General features: G+C 40.3%; 1 protein-coding gene across 1 annotated transcript in view; it reads right to left on the bottom strand.

Annotated features, from left to right (window-relative positions):
• The window catches only part of LOC308398384 (RNA polymerase II elongation factor ELL-like), a 36,046-nt gene that overhangs the window by 6,622 nt on the left and 4,528 nt on the right, over nt 1-24,896 (bottom strand). Inside the window, exons 3-5 of the mRNA XM_080884962.1 lie at nt 6,891-7,018; nt 4,771-4,934; nt 2,084-2,328 (exon numbers count right to left, since the gene is read on the bottom strand). Of these exons, the coding sequence (XP_080741088.1) occupies nt 2,084-2,328; nt 4,771-4,934; nt 6,891-7,018 (537 nt within the window). The remainder of the gene's footprint in view (nt 1-2,083; nt 2,329-4,770; nt 4,935-6,890; nt 7,019-24,896) is intronic.

Raw genomic sequence — 24,896 nt, 5'->3', positions numbered from 1 at the left:
AAAGATGAGGGTTTTTTCTTGGTCACAAGAGTAGCCAAGTCATAAGTGCCTTAACCTTGGATTCATGATAGCTGTGGTTGCAAAAACACTTTTAGTCATACAGAATCTCAGTGCTGACCTCTAAATGCTTTCCTCGTGGATTTATGGGTTCAATCACTCATTTTGAATCATATCGGATGAAACATTAAGTCCATTTTACATATTTTAGTCATTCTAGCTGTCAAAAAAAAAAAAAAAAAAAAAAAAAAAAAAAAAAAGGAGTATAATCCAGGATGTGGTCAACTGGTATTGACTTGTGATTGAGAAGCCATTAGCAATGAATGCCGACTGCAATCATACAAATCCAGTCCACAGATTACAACAAAAACATCAAAAAGGGTTAAAAATTATCTTTGTGGTATTTTTTAATCCTTAAAATATACCAAACCTCTTTTTTTATTTTTAACATGTCCTCACATATGTAATAGCAATCGATATCAACGTGTCTTATATTCCGCCTACTAATTTGTCAGTAAGTTGGGCTTCTTGCAAACTTGTTTCGATTGGGATAATAAAATATGAAATGGTAGAAAAATAAATAAAAAGACTACTCAGAAACTTAAAAACACAAAAGCTGCCACCACCTGGATCCATTATGTGCTAAACCTGAAACATCCACATTCCTGAAAAGCAACAACACCTTCTCAGCGTTTCCGTTTCCATCCGAGCGTCCCAGATTTTTTCCCCTCACATTCTCTAAAGACGTCTATCTTTCTGAAGCCTCCAGACAGAGGAGTCTGCCCAATAGCAAACAATCTCTGAAGACACAATTACAGCAGCGACCTAATTACTCCTATGCAGTGAGACAAGAACCACATGCGTGTACAGACATCAACTAGCAGAAGGCCTGCAAAACACACAAACAAACATCACTTAGGAATAACTCAAAAATATTTACAGGAAAGCAAAAGAAACTTCTTAAAATTAGATCCCGGCTTTGATTAAAGCACAAACGGTGCTGGTCTCTGTCAGCACACACATTACCACAGATCTGTGTTGTTCAGAGCTTTTAAGTGCCTTTCAGACACTCTGACAGTGTCAAAATGTATTGTTTTTTTTTTTAATATTAAATATAGTAGGGAAACACATACTTGATTTTCACAATGTGATATTAGTTGAATGTCAGGCAATGGCCATATATAATGTGCAAAAACAGAGCCAACACAAGCACATTTGCTTGGCTGGAAATGTAAATCACTGTTGTCTTGGTATAATGTGCAAAACCATAGCGTGTTTTTTAAAGTTTTATATAATGACAATTAGGGGTGTTTAAGGATGTTCAGGGAGTATAATGTACAAAGTCTACATTTGAAAAAAAATATATGCATGAGATGCTGCGCTAGGCATGCGTGTGTGCCAAGCAGCAACCGGTGCAAACATGTTTACATGATGATTAAGGGAAAGAAATGTTTGTTTCTACACTCATTTTCCCCCTTTGGGACAATCTGTTGGAGTTATGCATTTTCAAGGTCATGATGGCCTTAAGTAAAAACCATACACTGTATATAAAAGATGGAAGTAACCACCGCATCATTGTTTACTGGTTATTGAAACCACCAGCTGTCCGGGGCGATCGTGGCTCAAGAGCTGGGAGTTCGCCTTGTAATTGGAAGGTTGCCGGTTCGAGCCCCGGCTTGGACAGTCTCGGTTGTTGTGTCCTTGGGCAAGACACTTCACCCGTTGCCGCCTGGTGGTGGTCAGAGGGAACTCTAAACCCTGCTGTTGGAGCTTTTTAGAGCATTTTAATGAACAAACAGTATGGCCTCCTGTGTGGTACGCATTATCCACGTTTATACTTCAGTTATGGTGAGTCAACTTGTATTATACTAGTATTGTACTACAAATTATATCTTTGTCTGAACAGTGCATCCACAGAGTTAATGGGTGCAGCTTTCTTACCCAGAAATCCCCTTTTGGATCCAGAAAACCAACATGATGACACTGCAGTGGCTAAATCCATCTTTTTTTACACTCTGTGGCCTCTGCATGGATGCAATTGCTTCAGCTTTTGTACATTTTGTCTACAAACAGTGTTTCTAAGTACCTCCTCCAGTATGGCACCCAGCTCGGCCTTATCTTTGGGGCTTGCTCTTTCTCTTTCCAGCCACAGCAGCAGCTCTGGTTTTCTGTAGGGTTTGAGAGCCAGCAGGTGGACGATGCGATCCTTCAGGGGCTTCTGCATTGAGGTCGCCATACTGCCATTCCTCCGGTTATTGACAGAGTACTTGGAGAAGCTGCTATCTGAGGCAGGGAGTGGGCCTGGCCTCTTCTGGTACTTGACACATTTACCTGAACACAAAGTAAAAGAACAAGATCTACGATGATGCATCAGTCCGCCTGTGATTTAGGATGGATTAACTTAGATGACATTACCTCAAAAGATACACACATTATGTTAATGAATCAAATCAACATCTAATTATAAATACTTTGTATGCCTCAAGGAGCGGGCTTATAAAAAGCAGGATATTTCACATTTTATTGCAGGTGGCAAAACAGAAGCCTGTTTTGCATCAAGCAGTTTTGAGAACTACCTGAAGAGCTCCTCGTTGAACTTCATACTCTTTCTTTCCATCTGTTTGCATTCATATTGCTTATAGAAAAGCTGAATCACTGTATTAACCAGCCAGTGGCCAGGAATGCAACATTAACTTTGTTTTTCTTGTATTGCTGTTTTAGCCTCTTGAGTTTTCTCAATATTTTTTGCCTTCTTGTGGATTGCGCTAATCAGCTTCACAAGTGTTTACTTGACATTGTTTTATATTTTGCCGTCCAGTTATAGACAGAATGGATTTTAGTGTTGGTGTTTGCATGTTGCATGTTTATTTTTTTGGCTATAGTTAAGAGTTATTGGTTACTTGACTCATGTTTTACCAAGGTTAATACTATTTGTATTGCTACTATACCAATCACAGTACACCTACATCTCTCAAAAGGTCCTCTTATGCTGGTAAACCTATAACCTGATAACCTTTTCTGTGTTAGGAGCTAAAAATGTAGTTCTGAGAACAACAGTTTTCTCCAGTTGATGCAGTAATTGAATTCAGTCTACATACAATATAGCACAAGGAAAACACCAGGTGCATGCCTTTGAGATCGGATCGCAGTGCAGTTTTGTTCTGTTCTTTGCATGGCTTTGAATCACAATTTAGTCTGCCAGGGGTCTTTTATGTTTTAAAATTGGCCAGATTATCTATCATCATTCTTTGTCTGATTTCCTGTCTTTACTCCTTACCTGCTCTATGTAGCTTAATTCATATTTTATTAAAAGAAAAAAGAAAAGAAAAGAAAAAAAGGAAACAAGGGGAAAAAGACAAGAAAATACAACTATGCAATTTTAAGCAGGGATACACTTCTGGGACAATTCTGAAATACTTTGTGGGTCATCCTGTGGAATTACAAGCACCGTCTTACTGGGGTCAGAATGTAACACAGCCACGCCTGGTGGATTCCTGAGGTTAGAGAGAGAGAACCCCAGCAATCAGACAATCTCCTATGCAAGCTGGCGACTGTGGGAAGAAAGAGCTCCCTTTTTACAGGAAGGAATCTCCAGCAGAACAAGGCTCAGGAAGGTACAAGGAGAAAAGAATCTTAAGGCAGTGAGATCTGAGATAAAATAAACAGATTTAAAAAAAAGTGATGAACACTTTACTCGAGATATCATCTGAAACCTGCTATTTATAGATCAGACTTGCAGCTACTTGTCCTTAGATGTAAAGATGCCATTGATTATCGCTTGTATCTCCAGTGAAGACAGATGGGGCATGTTAGAGCAGTGAAAGCTACGTCTCTCTGTGCTAATCCCATTACGGGTTAATCTGCGCTTTGCAGGTCAGTGACAGGAAAAGAAAAAGTAAGTCCAACAGATAACTTCATGCATATGTACTTCTGTTAGTCATTTATCATGATGAAAATAAGGAGAATTATGTTATAATGTCATGGGGATTTATGGTGTGCCAGATACGTGCTTGATAGGGTTTGGCTTTCTTCCTAATAAATTCTGTGAGAGTTACAATTTATACTGCTTTGTCATGTTCACCTTAAGATCTGATGTTACACAATCCATGCAGTAATCTGGTTTAAACCAACTACAGTTGCAGCTTCCCTGGAGCTTCAGCACTGACATGGGGGTCCAGGACAGAGCCAAGAAAAAGTTTTGCATAACCGCAGCAAAGTTTAGCGAACAGGGAAAAAACACAGAAGGTAGCTTTCAGGTCATAGTTAGTAAAACCTGCACGTCCCATACAGCTCTCATTCTGCAATAATCTTTGTTTTAGAGACATGGCTCCATTAACTATACTTTTCAGTTGTATTAATGGTAAGGGCCTGGCAGTGAATCGAAACTCCCTGAAATTAAAGTTTAAAGACAGTTTCTGACTTTGAACAATGACAAACATTAAATATCGGAGAAAAGGCTTAGCTTTTGTCTTGGTATAACCAAAAATACGGCCTACGCATGTGGTTTCATCGCACATCAAAAACAGGAAAGTATCTGGTTTTTAGCTTCAAGCAATAAATAAAGGAATATTTTTCAAGGCAAATATTCCTTTTACTTTTATTGGTGCTATTATATTTCTATTTGGGTTTTTATACAGCCTCTTTTGTATCCACATCCAAATTGCTGATCCCTCTCCAACTAAAAAGCTATTTGGCCCTTCCACATGAAAATCTGCAGATGTATCATCTTCGATTTCGGTTTTCCTGCCACAGAAGCCTTTTGCTTAATCTTACTTGGATGTGTTGCTCCAGGTTTGATCTCAATGGCAGAGCGGCTCCAACTGTCCTTCTCCACCTGCGACATCCTCTCGCGGGTCATCTGGTAGGAATCATCGGTGGCACACACAGTGATCTTGTCCTGGATGCTGCCCTGACCTTCCAGCTGTTCGCGGCCGTCACTACAAAATAAAAAACAGCCAGCTGTTGAACTTCACGGCATTCTGCTGCTTTTTAAAAACATCCTTTAAGTTATCTCAAAGCAGGATGGCAGCGCAGAACCTTTGCAGCAGAAAGTGACTTTGTGGCGGAATCTGGCTAAACCTGTGGTTGCTGTATGTTATGTCACTGTCTAGATTTAGCTCTGCAGCCTGTGACATGTGAGAAAGGCTATATATCTTGGTTCAGAGCAGGACAGACCATGTAGAAAAACCGCCAGGATTAACTTGGCTCCTGTCGGCATGCTTGCAAAACAAGAATCATCTTGGCCAAAAGTAAAAAGTTAAAATAAGAACCTGAGCTCCATTAATGGAGCAAATAAATCAGAGATTTACAGAGCTGCCAAAATCCAACAAACAAACAAAAACAGAACAAAAAAAAAAAAAAAAAAAAAAGTAGCAATTCCTGCTAATTTGAGACATTTTCACTATACAATAACATAAGTGACCAATGGCCACTCTTTCACTCTGTCCTCCAAATATCAAAACAAATGCAGGGGGCAACGGGAGCAAGATATTGCTGTCATGCTGATGTGCCGTTTCTCTTGGCTGCAGTAACTGGCTGAAATGAAAGCTAGTTAAAGTTCAGGCCACAATTAGCCATCTGGCACCAAGAAGCCGCAACAGAGCATAACCTTTAGTTTCCAAGCATATCCACTCCATAAATAAAGCAACGCGGGTCTCAGTAATGAGAGGTTCGGCCCAGAAATTTACAGGAAATTACAAGTGCCCCATGGTCTGTACGGTAAGATGCAAGCAAACAGTCTCTTCTGATTTGCGAGCATAGGGAGACAGTGTCTTCTGAGGTTATGAGCCACTACAAGAGGATCAGACCACTTACACATCTGGAAGCTCAAAAGTGTACTTTGCAAAATTCTCCACAAATGATGCACAAGCAATACGCAATCCTTCTTCATAACCATTTATGACCCACTGGAAGTGGGTAGTGGTGTACTTTGTTTGCATTTTCTTCTACATTTGGAACATTTTTGGGCCGCAACCTTCAGACAATACGTGGATGCCAGTAGCCATGTATGCAGGCAACCAGCTATCAGACTGAAGGGGGCTGAAAATGTGGATTCAGCAAAAAACAGTATTATAAATCTTCCAGACTGAATCTGAGGCTGGCCTTCACCCAACCAGCCTAAATTGTTGATGCAATGCAAGATGGATCTTGGTTTAAACATTTTTGCAATCCTTTATTTTTCTTTTAGTTTCTTGTTCTTAGCTGATAAGAGGGTTAAAGGTTGGATAAGTTGTCCTTACAGAGAAGCTCTTTTGCATACTTTTGTTGTAATAAGTGATTATTTGAGTTGTTGCCTTCATATCAACCCAAAGCAGTCTAATCATTCTCCTCTGACCTCTGGCATCAACAAGCATTTTCATCCAGAGAATTGCCGATCTCTGCATATTTTATTTTTCTGACCAGTCTCTGTAAATCCTAAAGATAGTTGCGCTTAAATCAGCTTTCTTCCCCATTCTGGTGGTCTGTTTGAACTTCAGTTTACATGCCTAAATGTACTGAGCTGTGGCCATGTGATTGGCTGGTATGTGGGTATGAAGTTTGTGTGTACATCTATTTGGTCTTAATAAGTGATAATAACCAACATAAATGTTAGCAGCATATTTTAAGTCTGCAGGTGGTTCACTGGGGTTGTGTGTGTGTGTGTTCTGGCAAATTCGGTCAGGCATATTGAGCGAGAACTTTTGGCTGCGCTTATCCAGAGAAGAATAGCCAAGTTTGAAGCTTTAACAAAGAGTTCTTTTTTTTTAATTGAAAATATTTGCCAAAATTCTTTGCTGATTAATGTAACGGGGAAAAAGGGATTTTTGATTAGTCTTCCATGGTGCTCAAAGTTGGATCTTGATTCAGTGGCGATAATAGTACTCGACTTGTGAAAACAAGTTTCGGATTCATACCTCGACACATACTGATGGATGCAGTCAAAGCTGGCCTGTGGCTGGTCTTTGCTGTCGCTGGACAAGTAAAAGGAAAAGACACGGAGGGCAGAAGGAGACTCTGAAGTGGGAGCTGGGATCTTGATGTACTGTGGAGAAAACAGAGGAAAAGATTTTTATTTTAGCAGATGCAAATAATAACAAAGTCGAATGAATGACCAAGTTGCATAAGCGTGTTAAACGCACCCACAAAACGATAATAAATGTATTCCAGGTTTTCCTGCCAGCTGATTTTGTCCTTAAAACATCTTATGTAAATATTGTGTGAGCGCATTACCCCGCAAAGTAAAAGAATGGTTTTATTGTTTCATTTGACTGCCAGCTAGTTGCTTTAACTTATCATTTTCCTAAGAGATTTAGCGTTTTTGATCATATTTCAAACTGTCAACTCATTGCAGGGAAAAGCAATTATCTACTCAGCACAATTTTAGGCAAGCTGATGCCAGATGCATTTAAGCCAAGAACACGGGACCATCCAAAGTCAAGGTTTCTGCAATCACCATAAATCAGTGAAGTTTTTATTTTCACAACACAATGCCACAGAAATAAGACTAAGTAACATGCACAATAATGCATAATACCACCAAAGGGAATTTACTTTATTTCATCAACAATTTCACCCAACAGGATGTTAAATGGACAAAAAGCAGACTGAGACTTTGGTTTGTGTGCAAAAGTGAACCCCCCACCCCAAAAAACAAAACAAAACAAAACAAACAAAAAAAAAACCCTATACTGTGCACTGGCTGCCCTGCCCAGCACAGCAGAGCAGACACATGCAGATAGCATGGTTTCTACAGGAAAGGGAACAACGGTGAAGTTTACCATGAGGAGGATGGGAGGAGGATAAATAAAAACATTAAAAATAGCACACAGAAAATTGGTGCTTTGTGTATTTTGACTTCTCCTGTGCGACAGGGGCTAAGCTAAAACCTCCAAAGGGAGGTGCCCAGGAGACATCCTAACCAGATCACAGAACCACCTCAACTGACTCCTTTTTAGCAGTACTCAGCCACATGATAGGATGTGGTTCTGTGTAGAAACTACGGACAACCAACGTACTGCCACATGGTGATCTTGAGGAAAAGGTTCCTTTATCTTGTTCCACCACCACAACACAAATTAGAATTTCATTTATTCACTGTAGAGCTTACATTAAACTCAAACATTCAGTGACTGAAATTGGAAACATGACAGTACGCCAAATCCCTTTGGGGTTGGGTCAGGAAGAGGACCTGACATTAAAAAAATAAATTAAAATAACAATATTTGTTGCTACCTGCTGTGGCGACCCCTTATGCAAATAATGGAGCGGCTCAAAGTAAGGCAAGGCAAGTTTATTTATATAGCACAATTCAACAGCAAGGTGATTCAAAGTGCTTAGTTTCTACATTACGTTACACACAATGATAAGTCATTAAAACAATTAAAATTCAAACTGGAAGTAACAGCTCTCGCTCCTTTGAGCACCCCATATTAAATTGGCAAAAATGGTGCAAAATTCAGCAAAATCAACATGGTGGGCTTCCTGTTGGATCTGGAACGCAAGTCGTTTTTTTACTGAACTTTACTGAATTTAATTTAATTTAATTTTGTAGGCGGTGCTATGGTTCTATTTACAGATTTCGTTCCTCAAGCATGTGTAGCTCTTCAAAAATGCAATTCATTTTTATAAACAACAAACAGAGCAATTTCATTAGCACCTTCATACTGTTTGTTCCCCCCTAAAAATCACACTCATGTGTGCACAGTAGTGTCCTACTGCACACAGGTTGGAAAACGCATACTGAAACCAGGCGACATGTCAAAGTCTGTTAGAGAAGAAATCTGCCAACGCAATGTGATGATTATCTCTGGGGTAAAATGTGAGAGATGAATAAAAACAAAAAAACAAAAACACTACAGTTGCTTGAGAACAAACGCTTGGACTATGACAAATGAGCTGTGGAGAAATACTGCATTAAAATGACAAGGTTTACACACCTTTTAGAAAAAACACAAACATCACTCGCTTCATTTTTTTGTTTTGTTTTCGTAGCATTTCAACACAGTCTCGCATGTACAATGAATCACACACACACACAGTTTCTCTCAGAGGTTTTAGACACTTTGTACTGCTCTGTAACTTTAAATAAATCTCCTTGGGTAAGCAGTGTTTTTAAGAGTCCGCTCCACTGAGGCGTCCATAAGATCTCCTGGCAGACTCAGTGGAGCGCAGCAGAGCCAAGGCTGCAACCTCCAGGGCAGACCAATGCATGTGAGTGTACACACACACACACACACACACACACACACACACTTGGAAAAGGGAGCATGAGAAAAAAGTTAGGATCAACGTTGATTTGACCACAGAAAAAGATGTAATTGTAGGTCTGTGAGCAAAGTCCTGAAATATTTACTTTCATTTATGGGAAATTTGTAGAAGTTTTTTTTTTTTTTTGAGGGGGCATATGAGTGAGTAAAGGCCACTTCATCAGCTACAGGAAATACAGTGACTGAGTTGAGTCTCAGAGTTCAGAAGACATCCACATTGTCATCGCAGTCTCCTAACAGTGGCCAGGGGGGGGGGGATCAGCAGTTTCATATCGGCCCATTCTTCATGCTGCTGGCAGCTGTGGCGTCCTTTTGGGTTGGGAAGCAGCTTAAAGTGCAGATATCACGGGGGATTTCCTCTGTTTTCTCCTTTTCTGTCTCCTCACTACATGACTCTGGTTTCATTCAGAACACAATGTGCAGTCCCTGCTCAGATTTTTCCAGCTCCAAGTGTGGACGTGACACAGATGCTCGGGCTTGGGCATTAGCACTGAACGGCACAAACACATACCACAGAATGTAGTTTCTAAGTTACTTAAGCTGAATATAATCTAAATAAAGAATCAGACTCTAAAATAGAACTTATGATTGGTATGCATGCCCTGTTAGAAATTACTTTGTTTTCATTAGGTATATATTTACATTTAAATGGCAGCAATTACACAACTTTAGGAGCCAAAAATGATCACGCTGGTATGAGATCCTTCAGTTTTCCATTAAACTCACATTCTCACATCTCTGCCTTTATTGACACTTTTGCACTTTGCACATGTTCAAATGCGCATTAATGCAAATATCCAAGCAGCCAATCACATGGCAGCATCTCAATGCATTTAAGCTCAAAGTTCAAAATATTAAGAACCATTTATTTATCCCAGTTAATGGATGATCAAATTGTTTATTTTGAACGTCACCGAAGTGTCAGACTGCCACACTTTGTAAAAGCAGTAACTTATTTTTGGCAATTCTGACATTTTTAAACCATTTTTCTTGTTTCTTGCTTTTCCCCCACCACTATTTGATATTAACTGCTCATGTTTTTAATTTAAAGCTTCGATTAGCTCAACAAAAGATTAACTCCTTTATGTTTCACCTGGGTGGAAAACAGTTTCTATTGCTTGCCCCCTCTATATACAGAGATACAAATGTTGAGTGCATTTTGGATAAATTAGCAAGTATAATATGGTCTCATGTGAAGAGCTGAAGGTGAGGAACTGATGATAATATATTGTTTATATATCAGTTTTTAAAAATCAAAAGTCTCTACATATCTAGAATGAAGACATATGCTATGTTTTACGTGTGTACCACTTTAAAGAAACAACAAGAGCCTCATAGGCTATTAAACCGAACAAAACTAATACTGTTATAGGGAATTCTGATCTACTCTCATTCAGCTGTGTGGCCCATTACCTCTGTGTATTTGCCTTTAAGTCACCTCAGATGTTTTGCAAGTGTGCAACAAAGAACAGACGTTGGGTCTTTTTTCTTATCAGCCTGCTGCACATGTCTCTACTTGCAGGCTTTCATCACAGGAATTTATACAACCTATATTTAGCTTAACTCGGATGGGACAGAGCAGTTTACATGTAGCTACACAGGTGGATCTCAGTTCCTGAAAAAGTTGTGTTTCTAATTCAGCCTTTGCTGAACTGTGTAATGTTTTTCTGAGATAGTCCTGCAAGTTAACACTGGATGTCTCATTGTTTATAAGAAAATGGAATACAAAAACATGTTGATTACACAGGGAAGAAGACCAAAAGCATTCCCCCCCCACCATAAGACATTTCTGTTAATGATTCATAAGGCGATGCCTGCATTTTCTTCAAAGCAAAAAAACAAAACAGAACAGAACAGAACAGCAATAAAGTTTAAAGTCTTGCAAGTTAAACAACCACATTAGGCACACAAATAAAAATGCTGATTTACATACAGATGTCACTGCAATCACTAACGCTTAGTGCATCTCTGTCAGTCCAAATCATTTTACACCTACAGCTTATTTCACGCAACAACCACTTAAGCTGCAAAACCAGAGAAGCAGCCATTAAATAAGAGCTCATGTTTCATCTGAAAAAGCAGAGAAACAGTCTGAGACAAGCAAGGGAAAAAAAAATCTATTAGTTGATCAAACAGAAAAGCACTCATAAACTGTTTTGAGAAATATAATTATTATATTTACATCTAAAAGTAAAATCACAATTACAAAAAAGTAACTGAACAAACAAACAAACTGTGCTGCCCAGTAAGACTCAGAGCACACTAGATTATTATAGTGTATTATAGTGTGTTGGGGACCATGACCTGTCTCATCATGATCCACTCATGTACAGTGGGGCAAAAAAGTATTTAGTCAGCCACCGATTGTGCAAGTTCCCCCACCTAAAATGATGACAGAGGTCAGTAATTTGCACCAGAGGTACACTTCAACTGTGAGAGACAGAATGTGAAAAAAAAATCCATGAATCCACATGGTAGGATTTGTAAAGAATTTATTCGTAAATCAGGGTGGAAAATAAGTATTTGGTCAATAACAAAAATACAACTCAATACTTTGTAACATAACCTTTGTTGGCAATAACAGAGGTCAAACGTTTACTATAGGTCTTTACCAGGTTTGCACACACAGTAGCTGGTATTTTGGCCCATTCCTCCATGCAGATCTTCTCGAGAGCAGTGATGTTTTGGGGCTGTCGCCGAGCAACACGGACTTTCAACTCCCGCCACAGATTTTCTATGGGGTTGAGGTCTGGAGACTGGCTAGGCCACTCCAGGACTTTCAAATGCTTCTTACGGAGCCACTCCTTTGTTGCCCGGGCGGTGTGTTTTGGATCATTGTCATGTTGGAAGACCCAGCCTCGTTTCATCTACAAAGTTCTCACTGATGGAAGGAGGTTTTGGCTCAAAATCTCACGATACATGGCCCCATTCATTCTGTCCTTAACACGGATCAGTCGTCCTGTCCCCTTGGCAGAAAAACAGCCCCATAGCATGATGTTTCCACCCCCATGCTTCACAGTAGGTATGGTGTTCTTGGGATGCAACTCAGTATTCTTCTTCCTCCAAACACGACGAGTTGAGTTTATACCAAAAAGTTCTACTTTGGTTTCATCTGACCACATGACATTCTCCCAATCCTCTGCTGTATCATCCATGTGCTCTCTGGCAAACTTCAGACGGGCCTGGACATGCACTGGCTTCAGCAGCGGAACACGTCTGGCACTGCGGGATTTGATTCCCTGCCGTTGTAGTGTGCTACTGATGGTGACCTTTGTTACTTTGGTCCCAGCTCTCTGCAGGTCATTCACCAGGTCCCCCCATGTGGTTCTGGGATCTTTGCTCACCGTTCTCATGATCATTGTGACCCCACGGGATGAGATCTTGCGTGGAGCCCCAGATTGTGGGAGATTATCAGTGGTCTTGTATGTCTTCCATTTTCTGATGATTGCTCCCACAGTTGATTTTTTCACACCAAGCTGCTTGCCTATTGTAGATTCACTCTTCCCAGTCTGGTGCAGGTCTACAATACTTTTCCTGGTGTCCTTCGAAAGCTCTTTGGTCTTGGCCATGGCGGAGTTTGGAGTCTGACTGTTTGAGGCTGTGGACAGGTGTCTTTTATACAGATGATGAGTTCAAACAGGTGCCATTCATACAGGTAACGAGTGGGGGACAGAAAAGCTTCTTCCAGAAGACGTTACAGGTCTGTGAGAGCCAGAGATTTTCCTTGTTTGAGGTGACCAAATACTTATTTTCCACCCTAATTTACGAATGAATTCTTTACAAATCCTACCATGTGGATTCATGGATTTTTTTTTCCACATTCTGTCTCTCACAGTTGAAGTGTACCTCTGGTGCAAATTACTGACCTCTGTCATCATTTTAAGTGGGGGAACTTGCACAATCGGTGGATGACTAAATATTTTTTTGCCCCACTGTATATTGTTTATTTCTTCTTTTGTCGCTCATATATTGTGTGTTTTACATTGCTGTGCTTGAGAGACACCGTCGACCAGAACCAAAATCCTACTATGTGTTTGCACATATATTTGACCAATAAATGCGATTCTGATTCTCTGCATCACCTCCTGCAACTCTAGTTAGAGACTTCTGGATAACATCTGGATGTGGATAGCATCTATTCTATCTATTACACACGATAGCTAAACATTAGTCAAACAAATACAAACATTAGTAATTCTGATACTGTAAATCTGATATCTGTACTTCTTTGTCACTCTTAACATGAAAAAGTAAAATTGTATTATTGGTATTAAAGTCTTAAATTAAACCTTCAGAGGTACTCTGTTAGCGTGCTAACAAGCTTAACTAAACTTAAGAACACAGAAAATACTATGCTAAATATTAGCACACGTAACAGGAAATTTATACTTGTGTTAAATGTATGACTTTGGTCATTCGTAACCAAAAACACCCCAGAAACACTACAACATAACTTATGCCGTAACCTGATGTGTACCTCCCTGGAAATGTAACTACACATAGGGTTAACACAGCTCAGAGCTGTTTTGATTGGCCTGTTCAGTACTGTCTAATACTCCTGTGCAGCTACTTTTTCACTGCAGGTTTTGGATTTAATCAGTGACAAAATAATCATCATAGCTTCAATATAATAACTCACTGCTGTCAGCAAATTTCTAGAGGGAGATGCAAAAACTTTCAGAATGGATGTGAGATAATGTACGAAGGAGTCGAAAACCCAGAGGGACAAATGATTGCCTGAATATTCTTTGAAAATTTAAAATGCTAACCACAACAAAGAGAAGCATTCAAAGATGGAAAAAGTCCCCACGTTTTAATTGTATGTGGGTGGTACCACATATGAAACATCGGGACATTGCCAGAAGATAATTAACATATAAAACACCACGTAAAAGCATCAAAGCTGGTAATAGCGTTGGCCATTCATGAAAGTTAGGTTGAAGCCTCTACAATGATTCAGCGCCTAAATCTAAGTCAGTCATAAGCCCGTACATTACTGAGCTGCTAGTGTTGACTGAAGAAGACAAGGAAGAATCAATAAGGAAAAAAAGAAATCAACATCCCACAAAGAGGAAAGGGTTTAAAGTCTGCCTCCAATGGGCTACTGACTGGGAAAAAAATGGATCTCCCTGTTGAAGCTCAGTCTGGGGGGAGTTCTTTTTTTCTCCTCGTCTTTTCTCATGTTGTGCATTTTCCATTGTTGTTCAGTTCCGGGTCGCTGCTCGTGCGGCTGACCGGCCAGCTACCTAGCCTGACCGGTCTCCCCAATGTGATATTTGTGTATTGTATGTACGGTCGGCAAGGTCAGTCTCTTATTTGCCCCTTGGGGATAAATAAAGTCTTCTGACTCTGTGTTATCATGAGACACGTTTACATCTCTAAACATTGGCCCCACCCACGAGCTTCAGCTTAACAGCAAACCATTATGTCATAGATCCTACAGTTGTAGAGTCAAAGCCCCCAACTCAAGGAAACCTCTGATCAACAGTCCTTCAGACAGGGCATCACACAGCAGATCTCTGTCAGCTTAGAGACCAATGTAACGTTGGATTCACCAAGAAAACAAGACGCAAACATCGTTCTGCTAATTGTGTTAGTTCATGATACATTTTGTTTGATCGTAATTTAATCACCTGACTCTTAAAAGCCCATATATGCAAATGACATAATGAAATAATGAAGTATTTAAAGTCATAAAGTTAAAGTACCACTCTGTGAATACATAGACAGCCCTCACTGCAGGAGGGGAGACCAGATCACCTCCTCGCTAATTAGCACACAAAACCCCTGAACGACCGATTTAAGCTACTTCCTTGACCTGTGGAGAACATTCTCCAACCCACTGCGATCTGCATATTCAACCTGAAACTCAACCACCTTAGAATCACCTAATATGCATGTCTTTGGACTTTGGGAGGAAGTTGGAGCACCTGGAGAGAACATGCAAACTGCACACAGAAAGCCCCAAAGTGGATTCAAGCCCAGGGCCCTCTCGCTGCAAGGTGACAGTCCTAACCACCCGGAACTAAATTTGTAGTTTTGCCATTTCAATATATTTTATCAACAGAAAACATTTTCTGTCTTATTGCATAATAAAAACTCAAAATAAACACAGAAACATGGTGTTCATGTGAGTTAGACGGTGATGAGTCGTGCTGCTTGATTTGAATATGACTTCCAATGTAATCTGACTTTCACGTGAAGCCTAATAAGCATTCATGGGTGATATGTGACAGCAGGAAGGTGACTAAGCACCACACTTCACAGGACAGAAGAAATTATACTGGTGGTATTTTTAAAAAAACAAAAAACAAACTAAAAATCTGCACATTAACTTTTCTTTTTTTAGCAGCATATGTTTTTGTCAGCTTACAGCTGAGTTCACACATAAAACTTTGCAAATGTAAGGCACTTCTAGGTGAAAATTAGAAGTCTGTAATTGCCAAGAGCATCCACTTTTGGATGCTGCCGCTTCTTCAGTCAGGAGTTCATTACAGGATGTTTTCACAGTAACTTTCAATAATTTATGGACTGTTGTGCTGCGTGCCGTCACAAGACTACAGCTGTCACAGATGCCCCATCACGCAGTGCACGTAGGAGCAGTAGCTGGCCGTGTGAAGTAGTCACACTCGAACGTCAAGGAAGGTGGTAGGGAAGCAGACTATGCAGACATTTTGGGTTTCCAAGGTGAGCAATTTATTTGCAGTGAACTTAATTTAATGTATAACTTAACAAAACTTTCCCCAAATCAATTCATTTACCAAAACTCAACATAACATGGCTCTGGTGACGCAGCTCACCTCTCCTCTCTCCTGCATCTGGTAGAGACTGGCTTTAAATAGGGCCATCAATTTCCCTCCAATTGCCCAGCCAGTACCACTCACTCAACTGAGGGATCTAAAACTCTACTCAGGTTATCTAAAAACACAAAACCTCTACACACTTCTAATATGCACATTTACACAACTAAATGGCAGTATTAACAAAAGGAAAAACATTCAACAAATCCCTTTAAACATTAACACAAACAAAAGGAAGCATCTCTCTGGAAAAAGAAACCCCTCCACATGGTTTGACCTGATGATGTCATGTGTGACATGATCAGGACTTTAAAATGAGGAAATGCCAAGCGGGCGTTTCCCCACACCTGACACTCATGATGACTGAAAAGACAAACAGAGTAAGTATGAACAAATGACTTAATCTGTAACATAATAAAGTATAAAGAAACATAACTTAGTATTTGTCTTAATTTGCAGAATGTTTGATTTGCCGGCAACAAAACGCTTACACAAACAAACCCGGGATAGTGAGTGAAGCAATGTTACTTGACAAATAGCAAATCATAGCAAATACATAGAAACAGAATAATGTGTACAATGTGCAAAAAAAAGGTAAACACATATGGGACAAATGGAGAGAATTACAACTGCTTCTCCACTTTGTCACAGGCCGCTCCACAGGCAGACATCTAGATCCCCACCGTCCAAACTACAACAATCACTCTTGTTCCCAGCCACTGGGGCCCATGCCAAAGCCAAGCGTATTCTCTTGAGAGACAAACACTGCAAATCAAACCCAGAGAGGCGCTCGAACAAAAGGACTGGGCACTTTAAGAGTTCAACTGACCGTGAATAATGAAATATTTATTGTCTTCCTCTGAAGTGAAATATTCAAAGAATCTGTGGGGTTGCTTCTGATCTTTGTGCTTTTTAAATGAGGCAAAAAGAAAACCAGATTAACCAAACAGGGCGCAAGTAATCAGGACGGTTAGGTATTCTACAAATATTAACAAAGGTCTCGTCTTAAGAAATTTTTGTAATAAAAATTGCTTTGAAAGAGACTTCTGACCTCAGTAATGCTCGGTGACCCCAGAGGCCACAAGGCAAAGAGGCAAAGCAAGCAGAGCCTGAATCTGACAAATGTTTCTGTTATCCCAAATCGAGAGATAACAGAACTCATCATTCTTTTTTATTGTAAGTTAGACAGTTGGGCAGCCTTGTTCCAGTTTCTGCCTTTTCACTAATTCCCCCACCATCAAATATTATGCCTCTCCTAAATCGGGTCTGTGGTACAAAGTCCAAATGTCAGTCTGTGTCTCATCATTGTCATAGGTTTCACCATTCGTTTCCTTTGAGCTTTTCCGTTTCATCCGTGTTCTTCAACTGTTAACGATTTAAAATCAGGTTAAAATGGTCGTAAAAGGTGCCATTTTCCCAACTAAAATGTGCAAGCTCATAGGAAAGAGACATCAGTCAATCAAATCTAAATCTGCCTAATTAAATAAAGACACCTGTGTGATCACACCAGCCCATCAAATAAGAAACCCAACACTGCCACGCAGTGATAAATGAGCACCGAGTTTAACTGCAGTGTTCACTTTAATGTAATTTTCCGGATCTCAGTTTCTGCACCAAGAGTAGGTCACTCCCTTTATTGCACACACAAATCCATTCCCTCAGGCCTCCAACAGTTTTAATCATGATCTTTCCATATTTATCATGTTACATATTAGGCCGAATAAATGAGCAGACATTTAAACTTTCACCCCCTTGGACTGTGTAAGGGAACGCAGCAGCAGTTTAAGGCTTGGGAAATCTATACTTGGATTTCTCTCGGTTTCTTGAATGTTGAGCTGAATGCCACATCTGTGCAAACAAACGAAAAAAATAAATAAATAGAAGTACATATTTTATGTTTACACAAAATTTTGCATTTGTACACCTCCATACAAGCTGCAACTTGTTGCTGAAGAGTATTGTGCTACTCACTATCCCATTATAATCTATAATGCAACTTCATGTACAGATGGTCAAATCCTGGCAAGAATTAAATTTGTTTAATGAGTTTTAGGACAAAATACTGTCAGATAATGAGACAGCAGTTGTATTTTCAGGTTCATGTGACGGGAAACAAACAAGGAGAATAAAGAGAGACATCTTGCACGTAGCACACAGCAGGAAATAATCCACTTCAAAAGCATTCAAGCTACATGCTTCGTGTGGTTTAGGCCACAGGCAGTATAAAAGATGTACGTGGCCTCCGTGATGGCACTCACTGGTTTTGTACTACAGATTTTCAAGTCTCCATTATTTTAAACGAAGCGTGGAGTGCAAACACCAACATTGGCAGGCTTGGTTAAAAAAACCGCATTCGCAAACTGCAGCACAATCCAGTGAGCACAACAGTCCAACAGCTGGGTGTAACATACAGATAGATATCTGCTAATTACTGCGGAAAACAAGACTGAAAATAACCCCCCCACTACAATTTAATTCACCAAAACTGAAGCGCAAAGCTTTTGCCTGGTCTCTACTATAAAACAAGTCATTAGTCATAAAATCCATTAAACCCCCCTATAGAGTAATCTATAGAGGCTAAAGCTGTTCCTTAAACTGGGATGTAAATGTGCCTTTTAACGCTGTACAGTCGGGCTTTTTCAGTCTGTGGGGTTCGACTCACTTTTGAAGCCAGACCTGCCACATAGCAGCAAGCTGACATAGCAGGTGAACTACGGTGGTGTTGTGACGCAGTTCTGATTTATTTTAAATGAAATGTTGTCAACCCAACCCTACATACTCCAAGAGCCCTTTACCTCGGAAAGTATTCATAGTAGGATGGCTGCAGTCACCCGTGCTATCCTTACACGTGTTTCACTGGACATTAAAGGGTGGGAGGTTAAGAACTGGCAGGTTAAGGTCTATTCATCTAATCAGACTTTTGCATTGTTGCATACAGATGATGAGTAATGTCTAGAGAAGTTCACGGCTTCAGTGCATGTGTAACTATAGTCTAAGCACATCATAATGACTGGGTTAGGTGCGACTGACAGACTGTTTCACCAATGACGGGCACGTGAGCGGGATTTATGGCTCCGTGCGCTGTCTGGCTCGGTCCAGTTTACAGATTCAGACTTGCTTGATCACTAAAGCATCCATGCAATCTTTTTTTGTTTAATTCTTAAAAAAAACCCTAGCAATAACTCTTACCCACCATAGTTAGGTATACAACGAGCTACACCCTAATTTTATTCAAAATGAGTTATCCTTCGAGGTTGATCCCACCTAACGCAGTAAATACACTGTACTTCAGCTGAAGGCAAACAATAGTTTATGAGTAAGTACCCCTGCCTCCACAATGCCAGCTTTTTATTTTTCCCCACACCGTCTGTTTCTGAGTTTTAGACCACAGCTGAGAGATAACGCTGCCATAAATTGCATGACTTGGAAGCTCAGAAGTGTGTGGGCAGATCTTTGAAAAGTGGCTGTCTTTACATACTGCTCCGAGAGCAGAATGAGTGCAAATGTACATCCTCACAAGTCCGCATTTGCAAGATTTCAAACCTCAAAAACAAGCTGATGCACCAGGGACACTGACAATGTTTGCAGACATTGGACAGCTTCTTTCCAGCATATCTAAACATTGAATCTTAGTTTGTAAAGCTTGCACAATCTTGCAAAACCTCCATTTTAATTAGACAGAGTTTCAAAACTCAACAACTTTCATCCCAGACAAAGCCACTCACTTGCACACACAAGATTTTTAATTTCTACCTGAAAAATAGTCCCCATGCAACCCACAGCTGTTCCTGAAGGAAAAGAATCAGCTGCTGGGTTTTTGACACAGTAAAAGTTGAGTCTGTCAGCCTCTGTGGTGACTGTATCTTAATGAGCCACAGTTCACTCTCTACTGTCATAAATGTCTCCACACGTTGAAGGTGCAGGACGGGAAAGGCTCATTTTCCTGGCTTTATCAAACTATAAAGTCAATTGAACAAAAACTGTGAGAGACTGCTGTCGGTGCACAGGGCTTATGTTTCCTGCTAGCTTTTGGTTGAATGTGGGGTCTGGGTGTAGATCTCATGCAGGCTATTGTTTCCACATCCTCTGCAGCCTGAGTAATGGCCTTCTGAAAACAGGCCGTCTTTTGTCCTGGCCTCCCCGGCTCCAGAGTGAGATGCCATGGCACTGCTTCCCTTTCTGGTTGATAGGAGGAGGAGAAGGTGGAGGAGGGAGTGAAACCTGTCGCCACCACCACTGTCTGTTATCAGCAGGAGGCAAGTCACTCTGAACTGGTTGCTAATGCAAACTGTGCATGTGTGTCTGTGCTAATCCAGCATGAGCAAAGAGGCTCAGCTCCAGCTCGTCTCACCGGGGCGTAATCAGCATTACTGCCACTCATAAGAGTGAAGGGGGAGAAAGGCCAAAGTGTAGCTATCAGCCAAACATCTCCACCACTGGTTTAAAGACAGACACACACACACGCTCAGACAGCCAGCCAACCACCACCCTCATCCTCACCACACTTCAGTAAACACTACTTCTCATCATCTCATCGCAAACAAAAGGGCCGAATCGTTCCCAGGGCCACAAGTTGACACATGCCATTTAAGACAAGTCCCCTCCACAATGGAGGACAGAGATACAAAACACAATGTGTGTCTGTGTTTCAGGCTGCTTGGAGGAGAGGGGGCAGGGGGTGGCAGAGCCGAAGAGAAACATACAAAGAGAGAAACCAGTGATTTTGAGTGTTTTTATGCAGGCGTGCGTTTATGATCCCACAGTCAATCAGTCAATGCTTGGAGCTATACTGTGTCTTCTCTCTTGCTGAGTTCCACATGCCGACACTGCGTGATTAATGTGGCTGCCATGAGTGGGAGACAGTGCATGTAATCAAGCCCCAGCCTGTAATCACCCTCCATTCCTTTTCATTTGCAGTTTCACAGAGGGGCAGAGCTGCTGCCAGACCTGCAAGCTCCAGCACTGGGGCGGAAGAGGCCGATATGAAGGAAAAGGAGGAAGTGGTGCTGCGCCACAAGAATCCCTCGAGGTTTCTCCCCCCTATAATGCCAAGAACGATACATCTCTGGCAGGTGCCCGAGGGCCAGACTGCCAACTTCAACAAATTGTGGGTCACTGTTCCTGACAAAATGTCACTCCTTCCACCCTCCAAACTAAGCAGGATCCTCCCCTGAAGGGTATGTTACCCAACGTACCATGATGCACGTGTGCAGGGGCGGGGAGAGACAAGTGGCCCTTTACACCTCATTAACTTGTGTGTGAAGTTTTCACATAAGGGAATTAGACAGGAATCGGGATAAGTGAACCAAAATGTGCTCTGGATCTCCGAGCTGCTTGATTGGACAGAGGACGCTTTTCCAGAGCTAATGAATCTCAGAGGAACGCCCGCATTTTTTATTAAAATAAATCAAAACAAAAAAACCTCACCAACACATAAATAATCTGGTCAGCACATAAGAATATTCACAAGAAAGAGCACTGATTTTTTTCCCCCTCAGAAGACAGCATTTTCTAAACATGCTGAAGGAGGTGTGCAGTCATTTTTCTTGAGAGGCCTGGTATTTTGTTGTTGTGGGTGTTTAGATTTCATATGCATTTTGTATATCTTGTATTTTATGTTGTATTTGTTGCATTTAAAAAAATATGCTTTAAGTTGGCATGGGTGCTAGCTTGGACAGACGATGTACTACAAAGCAAGCTCAAGACAGCTAGACTTCATTCATCTCAGCTCCCTTAACTAAACTTAAAAGCTCAGTCAGATAACTGGTATCACAACGGTGGTAATCGACTTTCTCTGTTAACTCAGACTTTCTGCTTCAGGATCTGGACATGCTCACATTAAAAGGTGCGCCTGGCACATTATTTGATTCCCCACCCAAGACAACAGCTACACATCGACCTTTGGATTTAAACATTAATATAGTCAGTCAGGTTACTTAGGGTGATCATCCTAATAAATTAGATATTCAAACCACTTTAATATGTCGTCAGATCAAAGGGAAATTTTATTGCTTAAATAGGTATCACTGGTGATAAATAGCCATAAACGTAACTGATCAATTTTCTAACCTAACCTCTGTTAGCTGCTGTTCTTGGAGTTGGAGATTAAAGCCAAGCATGAAAACACTACAAATGTTCTGTATCACCAACTGAAAGTATGTAAATTCCACTGACAATGCAGTATGTGCTGCAGAAACTTTATAGCTGGGCTTCCTTCAGTGGCTTTAGCAAGTCGTAAGTCATACAGGCCAAGAGACAGGCTGGTGACCCCCTGCCAACCTCTGGTTGCTAGGGAAAATGTCTATTCCTGGACTGGTTGGTGAGCTGTTGCTTGGTGTCGCTAGGTGAAACTGCTAACATGTACTTTCAGTTGCTTTAGTCGCCAGCAGGTTGCCTCAGTGTGTTTTGCTGAATAAGTTGGAAGTTCTAAGCTCCCAGATGGAATTTGGATCTGGAATTGTATCTGGAACAACCCAAGATGGTGCCAATGAACGTAAACTGTAGTAAAACTGCAAATTTTTTTAACTTTTACTTTACTGGAACTATTATGGATTTGTGACGTGCTAAATAAGTTATCCACAGACTTTGTAGCCAATTTCACCTACCAACTCCTCCAAAACCTCCAGCAGCCGCTCACCGAATGGTTGAGGAATACTCACGTTTCAATAGAAACCTGTAGTTGCTAGAGGTCATTACCGATTAGTCTACAGACATGTGTGACTGAGGCTTGCAGCTTAAAAGCTTCATGCTATGAACATTTTTCCTTCCCCAGAGAACACAGAACTTTAAACACACTGTAAATAAAAGAATTATGAAAAGTTCCGATTAGGGCTGGACGATATTATACCGCTCACGGTAATACCGGTAGAATGTTGGGCAACGATAAGAAAATAAAATATCGCAATAGAATATGGGTAAAATGCACATGCGCAGTGCCTTTGTTTTCATGCGCACATGACCGAAAAGCATGGCAGCAACGGAGAATGAGAAGAGGCAAAGCGGATTGTTGAGTGAAACAGATGAACCAGAATTGGTTTGTAAAAATGGTGCAACTTCAGTGGTGTGGAACTGGTTTAGCTTTTGTCTGTCAGATACACAACAAAGCACTATTTTTGCTAGAGCATGCTAGCGGGCCGTCGTTATTACTGTATTTGACGGACTAAGGTGCTCGTAAATCTGGGAGTAATCTGGGACCAAAACTCTGTCCACTTCAGGTGCCAAAGTCAAACGAACACTGCAGCATCACTAATAGTTAAAAACTGTCTAAATTCTTTCATCTTTAATAAATTGATCAGCATTGCTGCTTTACCAGGTGTAACGATTAAGTTTAACATCCAGGCATCCATGAAAACAGAATTTATTACATTTAACGGAGTTAGAAGTTAGCAGGAAGTTAGCGGAAGTTAGCTCGCTAGTTTCGCTAGTTACCTAAACATGATATAGCATGTTCTGACTGAGAGATTTCTGAAATAATTCAAACGTACAGCTATGCTATCACTTCCAACATCAATGAAGACTGAAAACTAAATAGCAGTGACATTTGTAGGGTTACTGAAGTTGGACTAGGTGGTATATAATGATGTGCTAGCGACACAGCTATGTTAGCATAACATAAACAGTAAAGCTGGAGGATGAATGCTAACTTTTTTCCACTCGATAAAAGTTAACGTGAAGGTTCCTGATGGTTAGGGACAAATGCAATAGCATGGCAGGATGCTGTAAACGGACCAAACTTCAGTCAGGAGAACAACTGAGAGAATCCATCCACAATATGAGGTTAGTCATTAATATACTGCAACAACATGGGAATAGAGCAGCTGTGATAGAATACAGCATTAATGAATCAATGGTACAGAAGTGGAGGAAGCAAGAAGAATGAGTTGAATAAAGTTTGATTTATCCAACTGCTTTGTTTCGGTTAATGTGCCTTGTAATCCTGTGCACCTTATGGTCCGAAAAATACGTATTTGACTTTTTTTATTTGGCACACTGCAGTTTAATGTTGCAAGGCACCTCTTTTTAACTTTAGTGGATATTATACATGTTTATGCTCAGGATATGTCAGCCCATTTCAACTGGAAATGTCTTTTGGTTAAAGTTTCAGCAAGGAATTTGCATTTGCACTGTTAAATCTTTATATAGCTTTAATGCACATAAAAAACAGCTGCTTGTTTAAGTGAAAATAAATAGATGGGTTTTTGCGTTAGTAAAGTTGTGGAGTTGTATTTTGTCTCGCATCAATTATATAGTCAGTTATATCGTTATCGCAAATTTTCAAATATATATATCGAGATAAATATTTTTGGCCATATCGCCCTGCTCTAGTTTCGATGTTAGATTTTAGACCAAAACTCTGCTCCAGACCACGTTGTGTGTTCAGCACAAGTTAACACAGAGATTGACCCACGTAGAAAGAAAGACACCTTCATAAATCTAAGCTCGCTAACACATTAATTTTGTTTTGTAGTACAACCCCTCTAATCTCCCTTGTAAAATACCCCTCAACCACGTTTCCTGTTTAAATAAAGGCATATCAATAAATATGATGCTTGTTTCTACTGTAGGGAAAAAATATATAATCAGTGCCACATACAATACAGTATTGTATAATGTATAAATTTATATGTATAATTTATAAAATGCCTGACAGATTTTCCCAGCTTAGTTGCAGTGGTTTGCAACTTCATCATATCTCAAGATGACTTTTTTGGGCAGAACACATACTTTTCAGTGCCTTTGTGGCAACTGTTTAGATAATCCACATACAGTACACAGTAATGATGTGACAGAAGTACCATCAATGTTTTTTATATTTTGGTCATGGTTAAATAACTAAATGGTTAAGATGAAAGCT

The sequence above is a fragment of the Rhamphochromis sp. 'chilingali' genome (genome assembly GCF_963969265.1).
Source record: "Rhamphochromis sp. 'chilingali' genome assembly, chromosome: 6".
Lineage (NCBI taxonomy): Eukaryota > Metazoa > Chordata > Actinopteri > Cichliformes > Cichlidae > Rhamphochromis > Rhamphochromis sp. 'chilingali'.
This window is presented reverse-complemented; position numbering and strand designations above follow the sequence as displayed.